This window comes from Chrysemys picta, chromosome 12, assembly GCF_011386835.1.
Source record: "Chrysemys picta bellii isolate R12L10 chromosome 12, ASM1138683v2, whole genome shotgun sequence".
Lineage (NCBI taxonomy): Eukaryota > Metazoa > Chordata > Testudines > Emydidae > Chrysemys > Chrysemys picta.
Window position 1 is genome coordinate 29,579,485 of NC_088802.1, and position 14,979 is coordinate 29,594,463.

Sequence of the window (14,979 nt, forward strand, 5' to 3'; positions counted from 1 at the left end):
AAGATCAATGCTTTGAGTTGAAACTGGAAGCTAATGGAGGAATCAGACCAAAGGGATGATAAACACAGACAAACATGATCTCACCCTGTAAGGTAGGGGTGGGCAAACATTTTGGCCCGAGGGCCATATTGGGGAATAGAAATTGTATGGCGGGCCATGAATGCTCACAAAATTGGGGTTGGGGTGTGGGAGGGGGTGCGGGCTCTGGGGTGGGGCTGAGGGGTTCGGAGGGCAGGAGGGGGATCAGGGCTGGGGCAGGGGTGTGGGAAGGGGTACAGGTTCTGGCTGGGAGTGCAGGCTCTGGGGTGGGGCTGGGGATGAGAGATCTGGGGTACAGGGGGTGCTTTGGGCTGGGATTGAGGGGTTTGGAGAGCGGGAGGGGGATCACGGCTGGGGCAGGGGGTTGGGGTGTGGGGTAGGGTGACCAGATGTCCAGATTTTATAGGGACAGTCCTGATTTTTGGGTCTTTTTCTTATATAGGCTCCTATTACCCCCTCACCCCCATCCCAATTTTTCACATTTGCTGTCTGGTCACCCTAGTGTGGGGAGAGGCTCAGAGGATGCAGGTTCCGAGCAGCACTTACCTCAAGCGGCTCCTGGAAGCAGTGGCATGTCCCTTCTCCAGCTCCTATGCGGAGGCGCGGCCAAGTGACTCTGCACACTGCCCCATCTGCAGGCACTGCCCCTGTAGCTCCCATTGGAGCGCATAGGAGCCGTAGTGGGGCCATGCTGCGTCTTCCGGGAGCCCCGTGGAGCAGTCCCCGAAACAGCGCTCCAGCTGGAGCGCAACCGAGCTGAGTGGTGGGGCCTCTGATCCAGCGCCCCAGCCAGAGTGGGGCTGACCCGCACGGTGCGGCTTGCGGGCCAGCTTAAAACAGCTTGCGGGCCGTAGTTTGCCCACCCCTGCTATAAGGGTATGTCTACAATAGGCAAAACACTTGAGGCTATCTGGGGGTTACTTAATACATTATAGCTAACCTTGACTTTGCTCCTAGTCAGCACCTTTTACCTCAGTTTAAAGGGGCAAAGTGAACCCTAGACATCACACTAGGTTCAAATAAAGATAAGTTTAAAATGTTTGCATGCCAGGAGTTTGCACCAGTATAAAAAGACTAGGGCTGTCAAGCGATTAAAAAATTTAATTGCGATTAATCCCACAATTAAAAACATTAATACCAATTAATCGCACGATCAATCACGCTGTTAAATAATATCAGAATACCATTTATTTAAATATTTTTGGGTGTTTTCTACATTTTCAAATATATTGATTTCAGTTACAACATAGAATAGAAAGTGTACAGTGCTCACTTAATATTTATTTTTGATTACAAATATTTGCACAGTAAAAAACAAAAGAAATAGTATTTTTCAATTCCCCCATTACAAGTACTGTAGTGCAATCTCTTTAGCATAAAGTTGAACTTACAAATGTAGAATTATGTACAAAAATAACTGCATTCAAAAACAAAACAATGTAAAACTTTAGTGGCTACAAGTCCACTCAGTCCTACTTCGTGTTCAGCCAATCGCTCAGACAAACAAGTGTATTCACATTTGCGTGAGATAATGTTGCCCGCTTCTTGTTTACAATGTCACCTGAAAGTCAGAACAGGCGTTTGCATGGCACTGTTGTATCTAGCGTCACAAGAAATGTATGTGCTAGATGCACTGAAGATTCATATGCCCCTTCATGCTTTAACCACCATTCCAGAGGACTTGTGTCCATGGTGATGATGGGTTCTGCTCGATAATAATCCAAAGCAGTACAGACCGATGCATGTTCATTTTCATCATCTGAGCCAGATGCCACCAGCAGAAGGTTGATTTTCTTTTTTGATGGTTCAGGTTCTGTAGTTTCCGCATCAGAGTGTTGTTCTTTTTAGACTTCTGAAAGCATGATCCACACCTCATCCCTCTCAGATTTTGTGCCAGAGGCACTTCAGATTCTTAAACCTTGGGTCAAATGCTGTATCTTTAGAAATTTCACATTGGTAACTTCTTTGTGTTTTGTCAAATCTGCAGTGGAAGTGTTCTTAAAATGAACAACATGTGCTGGGTCATCATCCAAGATGGCTATAACATGAAATATATGGCAGAATGCGGGTAAAACAGAACAGAAGACATACAATTCTCTCCCAAGGAGTTCAGTCACAAATTTAATTAATGCATTATTTTTTTAATGAGCATCATCAGTATGGAAGCATGTTTTCTGGAATGGTGGCCAAAGCATGAAGAGGCATAAAAATGTTTAGCATATCTGGCACATAAATACCTTGCAATGGCGGCTACAAAAGTTCCATGTGAACACTGTCAGGTGACATTGTAAATAAGAAGTGGGCAGCATTATCTCCCGAAAATGTAAACAAACTTGTTTGTCTTAGCGATTGGCTGAACAAGAAGTAGGACTGAGTGGACTTCTGGGCTCTAAAGTTTTACATTGTTTTGTTTATGAGTGCAGTTATGTAACCAAAAAAACTACATTTGTAAGTTTCACTTTCATGATAAAGAGATTGCACTACAGTACTTGTATAAGGTGACTTGAAAAATATTATTTCTTTTATCATTTTTACAGTGCCAACTTTTGTAATAAAAAAGAATATAAAGTGAGCACTGTACACTTTGTTTTCTGTGTTGCAATTGAAATTAATATATTTGAAAATACAGAAAAACATGCAAAATATTTAATAAATTTCAATTGGTAATCTATTGTTTAACTGTGTGATTAAAGCTGTGATTAATTGCGATTAATTTTTTAAATCCTGATTAATTTTTTTTAGTTAATCACATGAGTTAACTGCGATTAATAGACAGTCCTAATAAAGACATTACATTAAAAATTGATTTAAGGTACGTCTGCACTGCACAAATCTCAACTGCCAGATCAGAATCTGTCAGCAGCAACCCTATGGAGCAACGAGTGGTTGGCTAAAGATGTTTCGAATGGTTTCCTTGTCACTGATCCAACTGTTCGACCACCTGAATTTGACCTGCCGCATTACCTTTGGACTCTGCTGAACAAGTTCCGAACTGCCAAGGAATATGCACAGCCAACCTCTACACATGGGGTCTGCGCAGCAACCCGCTTTGTCACTGTGGCCTCCCTCAGTCAATGGCACATGTTGTCAACGAGTGTCAACTGACTAGATTTCATGGTGGCCTTAGGGCCCCTACATTGTGCTGATGAAGCTGCTGGTGGGTGTCTTGGAAGCACTGCAAAAGAAGAAGACTGCACAAATGTTATGGTGTTGTGTAGAGCACATACACTACACACCTGCCCCCCACCGCCCGCCAGCAGTGTTGACAGTGAGGCATTGCTTAAGCAAGTAGAGAGGAGACAAGCCTGAACCCTATGGGTATATGCCCTACATGTCTCTCTACATGCCCAAACAATACCTCCCCCAGCTACACTCTTATTTTTAGCAGTGTAGTGTCCCGCTGCCTTCCCAGTGCTGGAGCCTTTCTTCACCACATGGAGCTGACAGAGCCTTTCCCCGCTGTCTCCCCACTGCTGGTGTCTTTGGCAGGGAAAAGCTCTGGCAGCAGTGAAAGTCTCCAGCAGTGGGGAAAGGCTCCAGCAGCTCTCTGTGGCAGGGAAAGCTCTGGCAGCTCCACTGCCTCACTCTGCTGAAGCCTTTTATTCATGCGTGTAGCTACACATCGCAGTGTGGACAGAGCCTGCTTTTCAATGGGGCGTGTAGCTACGCATACCCTATAAGCCGCCCCCAGCGGTGTGCAGTGTAGATGTAGCCATAGCTAAATCAGAGCAATGCTGTGTATGGACAAGGGCTGACACTCTCCTACAGAGAGAAATACCAACCCTGATGGATGCGACTGCTGGATCATAACAAAGGGGACCTACCAGATATTCCTGGCTTTGCTTCTCTCCATCCTGTCTCCACTCCAAAAGTTCTTCTCTCTCTTTCTTCAGAGTGTTCAATCGGGTTTGAATTTGTCCCTGAGGCAAGGAAAACAATTGGGGGTAGGAGGGTCAGGTGGCTCATAGATATATTTATATACATTGCAGCACAGATTTCATGAGATGAGGCTGGGATTTTCAAAGAAGCCTCATGGAGTTGGACTCTCAACTTCTGTTGACTTTCCATCTCCCTCTTGGGCTGGTCAGCACCAGGCTGCCCCACAGACAGGACTCCTGGCAATATCACAATTGCCTCTTGAGAGGTGGGAAATTCCTGTTCAAAACTCTTCTCCTCATCAGGCAGAGGGAGAACTTGAACTGGAGTCTCCCACATGCCAGGTGAGTGCCCTACTCCCTGGGCTAATGGTTATGAAGAAGGTCTGCTGCCTCCTTCCTGGCTGTTTTGTGTGTGACACAGGTGCAAAACTCCATCTTGCCAGAAGCAGCGTAGGTGTCCAAGCCACCTGATCCCAGGAGAGGGGATCCAAGGTGTGGCTCACAAGCTTTCCTACACCAAACGCTGAGGGGGCGGGACTTAGGACACACCCTTCTCATCACCATCTCCCACTGACTAGCTTAGTGACTCCCGACCTAGCATGCATTGTATAGGGAGCCCAGGTGCCTAATTCAGGTTTGTTGGTTCAAACTGTATCATAGCATCTCTATGGATAGAAATTCCATGCTTGAACAGTAAGAGTTTAGCAGTAAGAAATATACTACCGACCAGCTGATCAGGATGGTGATAGTGATGGTGAAATTCTCAGGGAAATTAGAGAGGCTACAAAAACAGAAAACCCAGTAACAATGAGGGATTTAAGCTATCCCCATATTGACTGGGTATATGTCACCTCAGGACAGGATGAAGAAATAAAATTTCTAATCACCATTAATGATGGCCTCTTGAAGCAGCTAGTCCTGGAACCCACAAGGGAAGAGGCAGTTCTTGATTTAGTCTTTAAATCGTGATTTGAGGACTTCAGCAACTCAGGCAGACTCATCCCTTCTGGCCTTAAAGTCTGAGAGTCTAGTCCTAAGTGGAGCACAGGATCTCCTCTAAGAGGTGAATTTAGCTGAACTGCTCAGTAATAGGAACCATAACATAATTAAATTTAACATCCTTGTATGGGGTGTGACAGGGTGTATCAGAACCCTGAGGCCCCCTGCTGGAGACCCCATGGTCCTAGCACACCCCGCCCCAGAAAGAGTAGTAGAGGCGAGACCTTCAAGCAGCCTAGAGATGCCACAGGGAAGCAGCCAATCAGGGGGAAACAGTGGGGGCGAAGGACCTGTCTGGTTTTAAGATTAAGCTAGATAAGTTTATGGAGGGAATGGTTTAAATGGAAAAACATGATTTTAGTCAAAGGAATACCGTGCTATGGCAGGTAAATAGTATAATGGCTAACGAGGGTCAGGCTGGAGAATCTTGCCTACGTGCTCGGGGTTTTACTGATCGCCATATTTGGGGTCGGGAAGGAATTTTCCTCCAGGGTAGATTGGCAGAGGCCCTGGAGGTTTTTCGCCTTCCTCCGCAGCATGGGGCAGGGACCGCTAGCAGGAGGATTCTCTGCTAATTGAAGTCTCTAAGCCACAGGATTTGGGGACTTCAACAGCAGAATCAAGGGAAAGGGTAGGGACGGCTTTGTGGCCTGCATCATGCAGGGGGTCAGACCAGATGATCATAATGGTCCCTTCTGACCTTAAAGTCTATGAGTCTATGAGAAGTAGCAGGGATCACCCAATCAGAGGGTTGCAGACCCATATAAAAGGAGCTGCAGTACAGCGCACAGTTCAGTTGCTACCTGGAGCTAGAGGAGTGAGAGTTGTGTTCCTGGCTGGCTGAAGGGATTGTAGCTCCTCAACCAGAGCAGTTACTGGCAGGGACCAGGGGAGCAAGAAGTAGCTTCTGGCTGGCTGCTGGTACTGAGCTCAAGATTGCCCTGGGGTAAGGGTGAAGCATTTGTGAAGGTGCTGGGGCTGGGGCTGCAGGGAAGTGGCCCAGGGAACCGTAGCAGCACCGTGAGGAATAAAGGGATTCAGCACATGGTTGCTACTTATAGGGTACTTAGGTAGGGACCTGGAGTAGGGGTGGGCCTGGGTCCCTCCCACTGGCCACAAGTGGAGTGGCCTAACCCCAGAGAGGGGAGTTGAATTAAGCACTGAGGAAGAGAGTTGGGAAGGCTCAGAGAAGGGGCTGAATATTGAACTTTGATATACCCCAGAAGGGGACCTGAACTGTTTAGTGACCCAGCTGGAGAGCTGGGACCAGATAGGCCAGAAAGGGCAAAGAGTCTCCAGGGAGGAAGCCCTGGTGGCACTGCTCCACATCAGAGCAAGGGACAACACTTGAGCAAGCCCAGAAGAGGCTGACAATAACTGAGGATAATGTGATAGGGCCAGTGAACAGTTTGAGATCTGAACCCGTGCCCAAGGCAGGGCTGCAGGCAGACACCAAACAGGGTACTGCAATACCCCCTGTTGGACTACCTAAGGCCCAAAGCCCAGGGAGGACTGCAGGAAGAGAGACACCAACTGAGGGGTGCTGTGATAGGCCCCTATTGAACTGTGTACCCGGTAGGGGATTGTTTTGTTTGTGTTGTTTCACATATCAGCTGTATGTGGCTTGGCAGGAGGGCTGAGTAGCTGAAGACCTACCAAAATTAGAGAGAGTGCAAGCACACACACTCGGCCAGAAGGAGGAGCTCAAGAAAGGTGAGTGAGTCCTGTTACAGGCAGAAATTCCCAAGAAGCCCACCACAGTAACATTTAACTTCAAAAAGGGGAACAACACAAAAATGAGAAAGCTGGTTATATGGAAATTAAAAGGAATAGTCACAAGAGTGAAGTGCCTGCCAGCTGCATGGAAACTATTTAAAACACCATACTTTTTTTTTTTTTTTAATTTATAGTAAGAGGGCCAAAAAAAATAAATGCCACCATGGCTAAAGAACAGAGAAAAAGAGGTGATTAGCAGCAAAAAGGCATCCTTTAAAAATTGGAAGTCAAATCCTAGTGAGGAAACAGAAAGGAGCATAAACTCTGGCAAGTCAAGTGTAAAAGTATAATTAGGCAGGCCAAAAAAATTTTTGAATAGCAACCAGCAAAAAACATGAAACTAACAGCATTTTCTTTTTATTTTATTTTAAGGACATCAAAAGCAGGAAGCCTGTCAAACAGTCAGTGGGGCCTGTGGACAATCTAGGTGCTAAAGGAGCGCTCAATAAAGACAAGGATTAGTTAGTTCTGGGTCCGGTTCTGTTCAATATCTTCATCAATGATTTAGATAATGGCATAGAGAATACACTTATAAAGTTTGTGGACGATACTAAGCTGGGAGGGGCTGCAAGTGCTTTGGAGGATAGGATTAAAATTCAAAATGATCTGGACAAACTAGAGAAATGGTCTGAAGTAACTAGGATGAAATTCAATAAGGACAAATGCAAGGTACTTCATTTAGTAAGGAACAATCAATTGCACACATACAAAATGGGAAATGACTGCCTAGGAAGGAGTACTGCGGAAAAGGATCCGGGGGTCATAGTGGACTACAAGCTAAATATGAGTCAACAGTGTAATACGGTTACAAAAAAAGCGAACATCATTCTGGGATGTATTAGCAGGAGTGTTGTAAGCAAGACACGAGAAGTAATTCTTCCACTCTACTCCGTGCTGATTAGGCCTCAACTAGAGTATTGTGTCCAGTTCTGGGTGCCACATATCAGGAAGGACGTGGACAAATTGGAGAGAGTCCAGAGAGGAGCGACAAAAATGATTAAAGGTCTAGAAAACATGACCTATGAGGAAAAATTGGTTTTGTTTAGTCTGGAGAAGAGAAGACAGAGGGGATATGATGACAGTTTTCAAGTATGTAAAAGGTTGTTACAAGGAGGAGGAAGAAAAAATGTTCCTGACCTCTGAGGGTAGGACAAGAAGCAATAGGCTTAAAATTGCAGCAAGGGAGGTTTAGGTTGGGCATTAGGAAAAAATTCCTAACTCTCAGGGTGGCTAAGCACTGGAATAAATTGCCTAGGGAGGTCGTGGAGTCTCCATCACTGGAGATTTTTAAGAGCAGGTTAGACAAACACCTGTCAGGGATGGTCTAGAAGCGGCGCAGGCTGAGGGATGTGCTGGCTGCGGCTTCCCACTGCCCCCATTGGTCTGGAGCGGCGAACCGCGGCCAGTGGGAGCCGCGATCGGACGAACCTGCGGACGCGGCAGGTAAACAAACTGGCCCGGTCCACCAGGGTGCTTACCCTGGCGAGCCGAGTGCCAGAGGTTGCAGACCCCTGGTCTAGATAATACTTAGTCCTGCCATGAGCGGAGGGGACTGGACTAGATGACCTCTTGAGGTCCCTTTCAGTTCTATGATTCTATAAGGCCATTGCAGAGATGCTACATTAATTCTTTGTATCGGTCTTCGCTGCAGAGGATGCGAGGAAGATTCCCACACCTCAGCCATTCTTTTTAGGTGACAATCTGAAGAATTGTTTCAGATTGAGGTGTCATTAGAGGAGGTTTTGGAACAAACTAATAAACTAAACAGTAATAAGTCACCAGGACCAGATGGTATTCACCCAAGAGTTCTGAAGGAATTCAAATATGAAATTGCAGAACTACTAAGCACAATATGTAACCTATTGCTTAAATCAGCCTTTGTACCAGATGATTGGAGGGTTATAGCTAATGCAAAGCCAATATTTAAAAAAAAAGTCTCCAGAGGCAACCCTGGCAATACAGGACTGTAAGCCTAACTTCCGTATCAGGTAAATTGTTTGAAACGCTAATGGAGAATAGAATTGTCAGACACATAGATGAACATATGTTGGGAATAAGGCAACGTCTTTTTTCAAGGGAAATCATGCCACCAATCTACTAGGATTCATTGTGAAGGTGCCAAGAAGCATGTGGACAAAGGGTGATCCAGTTGATACAGCGTATCTGAACTCTCAGAAAGCCTTTGACAAGGTCCAACACTAAAGGCTCCTAAGAAAACTAAGCAGTCATGGGATAAGAGGGAAGGTTCTCTTATGGATCAGTAACTGGTTAATAGATAAGAAAAAAGGGGCAACAGTCAGTTTTCACAATGGAGAGACGCAAATAACAGGATCCCCCCAAGGATCAATACTGGGACTGGCGCTGTTCAACATATTCATAAGTGATCGAGAAAAGGGAGTAAACAGTGAGTAAAAATCTGCAGACAATACAAAATTACTCAAGATAATTAAGTCCAATGCAGACTGCAAAGAGTTCCAAGGAGATCTCACTAAACTGGGTGATGGGACAACCAAATGGCAGATGAAATTGAATGTTAATTGCGAAGTACAGTAACTCCTCACTTAATGTTGTAGTTATGTTCCTGAAAAATGCAACTTTAAGTGAAACGATGTTAAACAAATCCAATTTTCCCATAAGATTTAATGTAAATGCGGGGGATTAGGTTCCAAGGAAATTTTTTGGGGGCAGACAAAAGGCATTATATACTTTATATACTTTACAGTACTGTGGTGGGGAGGTGCCCTTGGCTTACCCCACACAGGCATAGTCCGCTGCAGACAACGAGGCAGGCAAGGACGCTAGGAAGCACCTTGCGCAGCAGCAGCTTCCCCCCAGAAGAACAGGTCTGACTTTGCCGGGGGATGCTCCAGGCCCGCCTCTTCCCACCCCCACTCCGCTCCAGGCCCGCCTCTTCCCACCCCCACTCCGCTCCAGGCCCGCCTCTTCCCACCCCCACTCCGCTCCAGGCCCGCCTCTTCCCACCCCCACTCCACCTCCTCCCCAGAGCATGCTGCGTCCCCGCTCCTCCCCCTTCCTCCCAGCACTTCCCTGCCACCAAACAGCTGTTTGGCAGCACTTAAGACTTTCTGGGAGGGAGGGGAGGAGCGGAGATGCGGCACTTCCCTGCTCCTCCCCCTCCCATCAGTGGCGGATTTAGAGTTAGTAGGTCCCTGTGCTCAGCTTCATTTTTTGGGGACCCCCATGGGGGAACATTCTTTCTTCTCTCCCTCCCCCCCGTTTTTCATTCTTTTTTTCTCCATTCTCCTCCTCAGGAGGGGCTCAGAGCTGGGGGTGCAGGAGCTGGGAGGGAGTTAGGGTGTGGGGGGGTGCTCAGGGTGGGATCTGGGAGGGAGTTAGGGTGCAGGAGGGCGCTCAGGGTGGGGGTGCAGGAGAAGGCCCAGGGCTGGGGCAGGCAGGAGGTGCAGAGCACTTACCTGGGGCAGCTCCTGTTTGGTGCAGGGGGTGTGTAGGTGGCTCTGCGCAGTGCGCCACCACCTCCATGGCCGCGATTCTGGGAGCTACGATTCTGGGAGCTGCCCACCGTCCTGGCAGGCAGGGCCACCCGGAATGCAGGGGCTTTAGGGGCCCCGGGGCCCTGGCCTGCAGCTCTAAAGCCCCTTTCGGAATGCGGCCCTGTAAGCACGGGCCGGAGGACTTTCCCCTTTGAGGGGGAAAGCGCCGCTTCTCTCCGGCCGCTGGCTGCGCGGCTGCCCCTGCTCCTCCTGAGTCCTCCGGCCCGTGTTCGCAGGGCCACATTCCGAAAGGTGCTTTAGAGCTGCAGGCCAGGGCCCCGGGACCCCATTAGCCCAGGGCCCTGCAGCCCCTAAAGCCCCTGCATTCTGGGCGGCCCTGCCTGCCAGGGGGCTGGGGGGAGCAGCTTCCCCACTTGCTCTCTCCCTCCCTCCCAGAAAGTCCTAAGCGCCTTTGGCTGTTTGGCAGTGGAGGAAGCGCTGGGAGGGCGGAGGAGGAGGCGGAGAAGAGGAACTTTGTGCAATGCTCCCTTGTAAAGTCAGCCAAACAACGTTATAAGGGAGCATTGCACAACTTTAAACGAGCATGTTCCCTAATGGAGCAGCGACATAACTTCGAAACAACGTTAAGCGGGAGGACGTTAAGTGAGGAGTTACTGTAATGCACAGTGGAAAACCTAATTCCAACTATACATAGAAAATGATGGGGTCTAAATTAGCTGTTACCACTCAAGAAAGAGCTCTTGGGGTCATCTCTGAAAACATCTACTCAATGTGCAGCTGCAGTCACAAAAGCTAACAGAATTTTAAGAACCATTAGGAAAGAGATAGGTAGTAAGACAGACAGTATCATAATGCCATATAAATCCATGGTTCTCTCACACCTTAAAAACTGCATGCACTTCTGTTGGTACCATTAAAAAAAGATACATTAGAATTGGAAAAGGTACAGAGAAAGGCAACAAAAATCATGAGGGTATGGAACAGCTTTGAGATTGAGATTAAAAAGACTGGGAGTGTTCAGGTTGGAAAAAAAACAACTTGGATTGTGAGGGGAGGGAGTGTGATAAAGGTCTATAAAATCAAGAATGCGAAAATGAATAGGGAAGTTTTTTTACCCCTTCATATAACACAGGAACCAGGGGAAATAAATAGGTAGCAGGCTTAAAACAAACAGAAGGAAGTACTTCTTCACACAATCAACTCCTGGAACTCACTGCCAGCGGATGTTGTGATTTGAAGGCCAAAAGTGTAACTGGTTCAGAAAAGAAATAGATAAGTTCATGGCTATTAGCCAAGATGGTCAGGGACACAACCCCATGCTCCAGGTGTCCCTAAACTTCTGACTGCCAGATGCTAGGACCGGACAACCGGGGATGGATCATTCAATAATTGCCTGGTTCTCTTCATTCCCCATGAAGCATCTGCTACTGGCCACTGTCGGAAGACATGATACTGTGCTAGATGGACCATTGGTTTCACCCATTACAGCCATTTTTTATGTTCTTAGTGATTTTCTAGGTGCCTAAAAGTTAGGCATTGCAATGCTGAGCATCACAACACACAAGTCCCTTTGGAGATTCGGGCCTAAGTCTTCTTTGAAAATGGGACTTAGGCCTGGTCTACACTACGACTTTAATTCGGATTTAGCAGCCTTAATTCGAATTAACCCTGCACCCGTCCACACAACGACGCCATTTAATTCGAAATAAAGGGCCCTTTAAATCGATTTCTGTACTCCACCCCGACAAGCGGAGTAGCGCCAAAATCGATTTTAGCATTTCGAATTAGGGTTAGTGTGGCCGCAATTCGATGGTATTGGCCTCCGGGAGCTATCCCACAGTGCACCATTGTGACCGCTCTGGACAGCAATCTGAACTCGGATGCACTGGCCAGGTAGACAGGAAAAGCCCCGGGAATATTTGAATTTCATTTCCTGTTTGCCCAGCGTGGAGAGCACAGGTGACCACTGATAGCTCATCAGCACAGGTAACCATGCAGTCCGATAATCGAAAAAGAGCACCAGCATGGACCGTACGGGAGGTACTGGATCTGATCGCTATATGGGGAGAGGATTCAGTACTAGCAGAACTTCGTTCGAAAAGACGAAATGCCAAAACTTTTGAAAAAATCTCCAAGGGCATGATGGAGAGAGGTCACAATAGGGACTCAGATCAGTGCCGCGTGAAAGTCAAGGAGCTCAGACAAGCCTATCAAAAAACAAAGGAGGCAAACGGTCGCTCCGGGTCAGAGCCGCAGACATGCCGCTTCTACGCCGAGCTGCATGCAATTCTAGGGGGGGCCGCCACCACTACCCCACTTGTGACCGTGGATTCCGGGTCGGGGATAGTCTCATCAGCTACACCTGAGGATTCTGCGGATGGGGAGGAGGAGGAGGAGGACGAGCTTGCAGAGAGCACCCAGCACTCCGTTCTCCCCAACAGCCAGGATCTTTTTCTCAGTCTGACTGAAGTACCCTCCCAACCCTCCCAAGCCAGTATCCAAGACCATGACCCCATGGAAGGGACCTCAGGTGAGTTTACCTTTTAAAATATAAAACTTGTTTTAAAAGCAAGCGTTTTTTAATGATTACTTCGCCCTGAGGACTTGGGATGCATTCGCAGCCAGTTCAGCTACTGGAAAAGTCTGTTAACGTGTCTGGGGATGGAGCGGAAATCCTCCCGGGACATCTCCATGAAGCTCTCCTGGAGGTACCCCAAAAGCCTTGCCACAAGGTTTCTGGGCAGTGCAGCTTTATTCCGTCCTCCATGGTAGGACACTTGACCATGCCATGCTTGCAGCAAGTAATCTGGTATCAGTGCCTGACAAAGCCTGGCAGCGTATGGTCCTGGTGTTTGCTGGCATTCAAGCAACATCCGTTCTTTATCTTGCTGTGTAATCCTCAGGAGAGTGATATCGCTCATGGTAACCTAGTTGAAATACGGGAACTTAATTAAGGGGACAGAGGTGGCCGTTCCTACTGGGCTGTTTGCCTGTGGCTGAAAAGAAATCCTTCCCTGCAGTTAGCCAAGCGCAGGGGGGGAAATTGGCCCTGAGCTTTTCGCGTTTGGCTAGCAGGGATCTTCCCTGTTACCAGCCACGTGGTGGGGGGAGGGGTACAGCGATCATCCCAGAGACTTCATGGCGGGGGAGGGGGGCGGGGGGGGGTTAGTTTGGTTCCTGCAGGTATCTTCCCTGATACCAGCCACGCGGTGGGGGGAGGGGTACAGCGATCATCCCAGAGAATTGGATGGGGGGTGGTGCTTAGTTTGTTTTCTGCTGCTGCTGAATGTTAACAGGAAAACCGCAGCACTCAACGGGCTTTGCTTGGTATGTGGGAAAGGAGGGCGCAGAAGCCGAAAGACAATGGCTTACCATGGCCGCATGCAAGCCGAATTCTGTTGCCCGGACCTGTGATCTCTAGCAGCAAAGCCACAGGCACTCAGCATTAAGAGGCAAAATGCGACCTTGCACAGAAATCACATATGCTATGTAATGTGAATAGTGTTGGTCACCGTGAAAGAGTATAAGCATTGTTTAAATTTTTAAAAAATTCTCTTTTTTCCCCTCCCTACAGCAGCTGCAAATTCTTCAAGCCTCCCTCCTCCGTCCCGAAGGCTATCACAGATAAGGCGTCGGAAAAAGAAGACGCGAGACGAGATGTTTGCAGAAATCATGGAATCCACCCGCAGTGACAGAGCTCATCTGAATGAGTGGAAGGACACGGTTTCAAAGTATAGGAAAGAAGCCAGTGAATGTGAGGACAGGAGGGACCAACGTGAGGACAGGAGGGACGCTCGAGATGAGAGGTGGCGGCAGGAAGATCAAAGGAGGCAGGATGTAACGCTGGGGCTGCTGCGTGAGCAAACAGACATGCTCCAGCGTCTGGTGGAGCTTCAGAACGGCTGCAGGAAAACAGAGTGCCGCTACAGCCCCTGTATAACCCCCGTCCCCATGTTCCATATCCTCCTCACCCAGACGTGTAAGAACGCGGGGGGGGAGGCTCCGTACACCTTCCCATTCCACCCCAGTGGATAGCCCAAGCAAAAGGCTGTCATTTTTTTAACCTTTTTTTAGTGGCCTTTTCCTTCCCACCGATCCTCCTCCCAAATCCCACCCGGGTTCTCTCCCTCTTTTTATAATCTATTAATAAAGAATACATGATTTTTAAATGATAGTGACTTTATTTGGTTTGAAAGCAAGCTGGGGGAAGGGGGAGGGTGGGTTCCTTACAGAGAATGAGTCAATAAAGGGGGCGGGTTTTCATGAAGGAGAAACAAACAGATATTTCACACTGTAGCCTGGCCAGTCATGAAACTGGTTTTCAAAGCTTCTTTGATGCACAGCGCTTCCTGGTGTGCTCTTCTAATCGCCCTGGTGTCTGGCTGCGCGTAATCAGCAGCCAGGCGATTTGCCTCAGCCTCCCACCCCGCCATAAAGGTCTCCCCCTTACTTTCACAGAGATTGTGGAGCACGCAGCAAGCAGAAATAACAATGGGGAGATTGGTTTGGCTGAGGTCTGAGCGAGTCAATAATGATTGCCAGCGACCTTTTAAATGGCCAAATGCACATTCTACCACCATTCTGCACTTGCTCAGCCTGTAGTTGAACAGCTCCTGACTCCTGTCCAGGCTGCCTGTGTATGGCTTCATGAGCCATGGCATTAAGGGGTAGGCTGGGTCCCCAAGAATAACTATTGGCATTTCAACATCCCCAACGGTTATTTTCTGGTCCGGAAAGTAAGTCCCTTGCTGTAGCCCTTTAAACAGAGTAGTGTTCCTGAAGACGCGAGCATCATGAACCCTTCCCGGCCAGCC

The 14,979-nt window shown here is 47.9% G+C and overlaps 1 protein-coding gene across 2 annotated transcripts in view; it reads right to left on the reverse strand.

Moving 5' to 3' along the window:
• The window catches only part of LOC101949283 (zinc finger protein RFP-like), a 48,576-nt gene that overhangs the window by 16,179 nt on the left and 17,418 nt on the right, over positions 1-14,979 (reverse strand). For both annotated transcript variants that reach the window (XM_008176282.4, XM_008176281.4), the window contains exon 2: positions 3,864-3,959. In XM_008176282.4, coding sequence (XP_008174504.1) covers positions 3,864-3,959 — 96 coding nt within the window. The remainder of the gene's footprint in view (positions 1-3,863; positions 3,960-14,979) is intronic.